The following is a 5,676-nucleotide window of genomic DNA, read 5'->3' as shown; positions in this document are numbered from 1 at the left end:
CCAAAAACTTATAAATAAATTTGTCTCTGACCATTGTCTGTCCTTATATATATTAGATCAGCCTACTGAGAAACTCCAAAGATCATACACACGCACAGTTTCTTCCTAATAATTGTAATAATAAAATATTTGTAGTTTTTCTCCTGCTTTCACTACTACGGCCATGGCGTCGCCAGAGTTGGACGACGGTGGACGGACATCGGCGATGGCGGATTACGGTGAGATCGTCAACCGCAGTGACACTGAGAACAGTAAGAATATGGTGATGAAGAAGAAGAAGAGTAAAGCAGGCTCCTTTCAAAGGCCTAGGTTCGCGTGTTTCGGCGGGATCAAATCGGAACCGGACGGGAAAGGGAATTTTGATATGGAGGTTGACGAGAAGTTTCGCGACAGGACCCCTAATCACCTTGTCATCATGGTTAATGGCCTTGTTGGCAAGCAAGTCTCTCTCTCTCTCTCTCTCTCTCATTTCTTTGGTGTTGCTGAAGCAATTAGCAAATTTGTTTTTGATTAGTGATTGATCTGGTTGTGTTGAGATGGGAAAGAGGATTGAAAATTTGAGACTTTTTTAATTATTTTTGCAGAGCTCAAAATTGGAAGTTTGCTGCTAAGCAGTTTCTGAAGAAGTATCCTAATGATGTTGTCGTTCACTGTGAGTTCTTTTTCCTTTGTTTTTTACTTCTTTCTTCCCCTCAAAGAAAAATGAATGTACTTGTTGTTTAGTGGATGGGTTGGTGTGATCTACGACTACATGTATGTATAGTTTGTTGTTTTGCATTTATTTTGTTGTGTGTGCTAGTTTGAAAATTTATTGCATTTGAATGTAGTAGATGGTAGAAAAGTAGGTGAGTTTTTGGGGGAGAATCTGTTTATTTATGATTCAATTCTGGGAATAAAATGATAGAATTTCCGCACGTCACTCTCAAACTGCAAAGTTTGATGCTTTTACTCTGTTGTTGATTCTTGTTATGATATGAATCGCGTATGATTAATGTGCAATGCAGGCAGCGAGTGTAATTCTTTGGTGTTGACATTGGATGGTGTTGATGTAATGGGGGACAGATTGGCAGAAGAGGTGCGTGCGTTCATGTTTAGTCATTCTCCAACAAAAGTTTCACTTCCAATGAGGAAATTGCTTGTTTTTTTCCGTATCGCAAACTCACATGTCAACTGTGGATCCCCATGTAATTTATAAGAACCACAAAATTTGACATGGGAATTTTTAAGTGGTTAAAGTGGGATGAGCATTCTTTTCTCACTATATGAAGTGAACTATTTGATTTGTGTTTTTTAAAGTTTGGATTTATCTTCCTTCATGTTCATTATTGATTGACACCATTTCCGTAAAGTTGAAATTTAAATAAAGATAGGAACTTATACAGAGCTGTGTTGTTTCAGGTTATATCTGTTATAAAACGTCACCCTGGTGTCCAGAAAATATCATTTGTTGGTCATTCATTAGGTGGCCTGATAGCGCGGTATGCTATTGCTGTACTTTACGAACGAGATATCACGAGAGAACCAAAACAATCTCAGGAAAATGGAGATTGCAGGACTGATGGCCCTGAAGATCCACGCTCGGAAGAGAGAATTAAAGGCAAGATTGCTGGGCTGGAACCTATGAATTTCATAACCTCCGCAACCCCACATCTTGGTTCGCGGGGGCATAAACAGGTGAGCGGTTTATGCTTTGCGCGCTCATTGTCTGATTTTTTTTTTTATCGTAAAAGAATTATCTTTCAGATGTCAGTTGGCATACTCTTTGCTAGAATCTAACATTAAAAGGATTCAACTCTCTTCTGAGTTGAATGAAGAAATTGAACATATCTCTCTATAGCTCTGTCGGTATTATAGTAGGACATACTATTATCTAATTCCTTAGGAGGGGTCTCCTGATGTCATGGCTATACCTTTTCTCGAGCATTTCTTGTAGTTTATGACCTTTGAGTTTGTGCTAAATATGGGGCATGCTAGTATGTAAATTTTATTCATGGTTATGGCTGTCAGTGAAAGTGGCCAGTGTCTTATGATGATACAGCTATCTATTATCAACAGCTTGCTCTGCCTACGTTTATATCTCTACAACCATGCATCGGTTTGTATATTTCAGGTTCCTATTTTTTGTGGCCTCTACACTCTGGAAAAAGTAGCATTTCGTACATCATCGTTTCTTGGTAAAACTGGAAGACATTTATTTTTAGCTGACAGCGATAATGGGAAGCCTCCACTTCTTCTTCGCATGGCCAGTGACTCTGAAAATCTGAAATTCATGTGAGTCCTTGTGATTGATTATGTTTATGCTTTGCATCGTTTGAGTTGCAACAGTGAGCACGGGTGATTCCCGAACTTGTTATTACAAATCTTTCTTCATCTGCAGCTCAGCATTGGGGTCTTTCAAGCGCCGTGTTGCCTATGCAAATGTGCGATTTGATTGTATCCTCTATATGATGATTTTTTTTCTTCACTATGAATTTCTTTTCGCACCCTGTTATTGTAAGTTTTGTTAGTCCACTCAATTTTATATGGAGAACTTGACTGCCTGCATAGCACTTGTGGGATGGAGTACGTCGTCTCTACGCCATCGGGACGAACTCCCAAAGGTAATCATGTATTTATATACTGAAGCTTTCTTTTCATATTTTAATATTATGTACTCATACGACTGTATATCAGCTCAAAAGGAAGTCAGGAGGTGACAAATATCCACATATTGTTAATGTGGAGACCACAAGAATAGCCAGTCCTCAAGAAGTTGCGAGTGAAGCCAAAGTCGACTGCCACAAGAATATTGGCATGGAAGGTTTGCTCTTCCTTTAACTTAACTGACTAGTATAACAGTGCTGGAGTTACATAAACTGAGTTTTTTTTTTCTTTACTTGTATTGGCCGTTAATGTGAGAAAACCTTTTTCGCCCTTTGCTGTATGATGTGGCCGTTAATATGAGAACATTTTTGTGAAGTCAACGTGAAGTAAAACAAAATCAATGCTTTTGGGTTAAAGTTAATTATAGAAATGGTAATTTGATGTTGAGTAGAGGGAGGTAAATGTTGCGGGGTGGACGAACCAGGAAAATATGTTCACTGCAATACGATTTGTGGATATCTCCAATTTTCACCTGGGAACTTATCTCTCTGCTTTCATTCTCATGATTGCCTATGTACTTTTGAGTTTCAGTAAACAAACATTAGATAATTCAAGCTCCACATTTTTTATTAGTCTCTATACTACAAATTTCAGAGGAAATGTTAAAGGGTTTGACGAAACTGAGTTGGGAAAGAGTTGATGTGAGCTTCAGGGGGAGCGGTCTTTTGAAAGAGTTGATGTGAGCTTCAGGGGGAGTAGACAAAGGCTTCTGGCACACACTACAATTCAGGTAACTCAATGTTGTCTCTTGTAAATCGCGATATCGGCCATACATTTCATCTATAATCATCACTCAAATAAACCAAATGCCTTGGCACTTGCACGGCATACCATTTTCATCTTGCAAATTGCATAAATCTTGCACCCATATGGGGAGACACTTTTTATATTCTCTCTGTTTTTTTTTGCATTTCAGGTTAAAGGTTCTTGGATCAATTCCGATGGGGCTGATGTTATCTGTCACATGGTCGACAACTTTCTTTTATAAACCGACCTCGTTATCTATTGATTCAATTCAGTGGGATCGCCCTTAAAACCACATTCAGCTTTTGAAATACAAGATTAAGAATTCTCGGTGACCCCAATTCGAGTTGGAAGATCAAGATTCAATGGAGTTGAGAAGCCGATACTCATGAAGAATATGTTTTTTCGACCCACATTAAATCTGCGGTCCGCCTATATGTGAGAACTCAATTTGCCACAAGTACTCAGAATTTTGTGTCCTTGGAGACCAAACAATATCCCCTTAAATAGAAGAAGGGTCAGACGGGGGCCTTGGGATGACTATGAAATCAGTTGTAAACTTGTATCATTGTATCATTGTATGTTCTATTTGTACAATAGGATCATAGGGGGAGAGAAATTTGTGAAAAAAAGAAGTTATTTTGTCCTCCCAAAGTTAGCTAGCGGCTACTGTTGCAAATATACAATACCCCATGTAATTTTTATCAAGACAACTTTATTTAGACAAACATGTCTGAACTCATGAACAAATCCAAAAGGTCTCCTCGTGCAGAGCTGTCTTGTCAGACTTCTTATTTTCTTTTTGAGTTAAAATGTTAAATTCATGAAACGATTCTGAACTTTTTTTTTTCCCTCTCATCTCTCTTTGGAATTGAAAATTGTATCACATTTTTGAACTTAAAAAAAAAAAAAAAGATGCGTCAAAGTCTGTCAAATAAATTGATGAAACGTGTTAATATAGGAAGTTATATCAAATTTAGTCCGAGAATTGAGAAACTGTACCAAAGCTAATCCCTATCTAGACATATACAAAACGTTAAATATGAGTAGCTTTAGCTCTGTTCTAAATCCTAAAAGCAGTTTTTCGTTTGAAAAAAATGTCTGATAGTCTTATTTTTTGTTTTATGTTGTTTAAAACAAGGAAACCAAAAATTCTTGTTTGGAGGTAGAGGGGACTTGGGTTTGGGGCTATGATCGGAGGTAGGTCGGGTTAGAAGTTGGGACTGGGGTTGGGACAAGGTCGAGGTTGAGGGATCGGGTCGGGTCAAGTTTGCGATCGGGGTGATCGGGCCTGCCTTGCCTTGTGTATTTTGATAGCCACATACATTGCCTCTTAACTGATTGTGAGATTCTACCATTCCTTTCTTCCTAAGGTTTGCTTCCACCGCATGCCTACAAGCCACTGCCTTTTTGCACGCAATGCAAAGGTTAGGTGGAAACAAAACATAGGAGAAGAGAAAACAATTGTTTCTGTCATTTTGTTAACAAAAAATATATACTTATTTTGTCATGTATATATATATATATATATATGCTTCTAATTTATGAGTTTATGGCTTTCCTTCATCTCCAAACTTGCCTTGCATGAATGTAAGGGGAAAAGAAGGAACTTCCTTTACAATTACATATTTTATTCTTGGTGGAAGAGACAAATGGATGAAAAAGAGAGATTGGAGAATTGGAACTTTTAAGGGACAAAAAATTTAAAACATCACTTAAGATAGTAAAAAGTATTATTTATGCCATTCAACTAAAAAATAAACAAATATCATTCAATTAATGAAGAAAAAAATAAAAGGCTACTATGATACTTAATTATTTAGAATGACATAAATAATAAGCCTTAATAAAACCATGACAAACCATGTACTTTTTCAATTTATTTTTTTAATGTTTGAAGAGGAGAATTTCCGCCGTTGATGCCATAAATACAATAATTCACGTATTCTTCCTTAAAAATTTAGAACTTTGAACATTGGAATTATCTTATGAATTTATGATAACTTGTATTTTAAACGGTGCATATACTTGTGAATTTTAAGAAACTCACAATAAACTTGTGCATCAACATAAAACTTAAAAAACGACTATGTGAAAAGGAGATGATGGAAAAATTGATGGGAACAAAAATGGTGTTCATACCCATAAGATAAAGCCGGTGGTTGGTTCTACTAGGTTAGGTCTTATCTACTAATCATCGAGTGAGATCACTTATGATGAACAGAGTATCAACTCATAAGGATGAATAAAAGTGCTCTAATAAGAAATTTTAGTGACATGTGCAGTTTA

The 5,676-nt window shown here is 36.9% G+C and overlaps 1 protein-coding gene across 1 annotated transcript; it reads left to right on the top strand.

Annotated features, from left to right (window-relative positions):
* Window positions 1-3,928, top strand: LOC112092037 (putative lipase ROG1). The gene is made up of 11 exons (XM_024167158.1): window positions 1-438; window positions 585-652; window positions 1,005-1,075; window positions 1,399-1,674; window positions 2,111-2,271; window positions 2,378-2,433; window positions 2,548-2,600; window positions 2,674-2,800; window positions 3,238-3,295; window positions 3,334-3,373; window positions 3,560-3,928. The coding sequence occupies exons 1-11, from the start codon at window positions 164-166 to the stop codon at window positions 3,629-3,631; spliced, it is 1,257 nt and encodes a 418-aa protein (XP_024022926.1). The 5' UTR covers window positions 1-163; the 3' UTR covers window positions 3,632-3,928.
* The last annotated feature ends 1,748 nt before the right edge of the window (window positions 3,929-5,676 follow it).

This window comes from Morus notabilis, unplaced genomic scaffold, assembly GCF_000414095.1.
Source record: "Morus notabilis unplaced genomic scaffold, ASM41409v2 Scaffold467, whole genome shotgun sequence".
NCBI classification, from domain to species: domain Eukaryota; kingdom Viridiplantae; phylum Streptophyta; class Magnoliopsida; order Rosales; family Moraceae; genus Morus; species Morus notabilis.
This window is presented reverse-complemented; position numbering and strand designations above follow the sequence as displayed.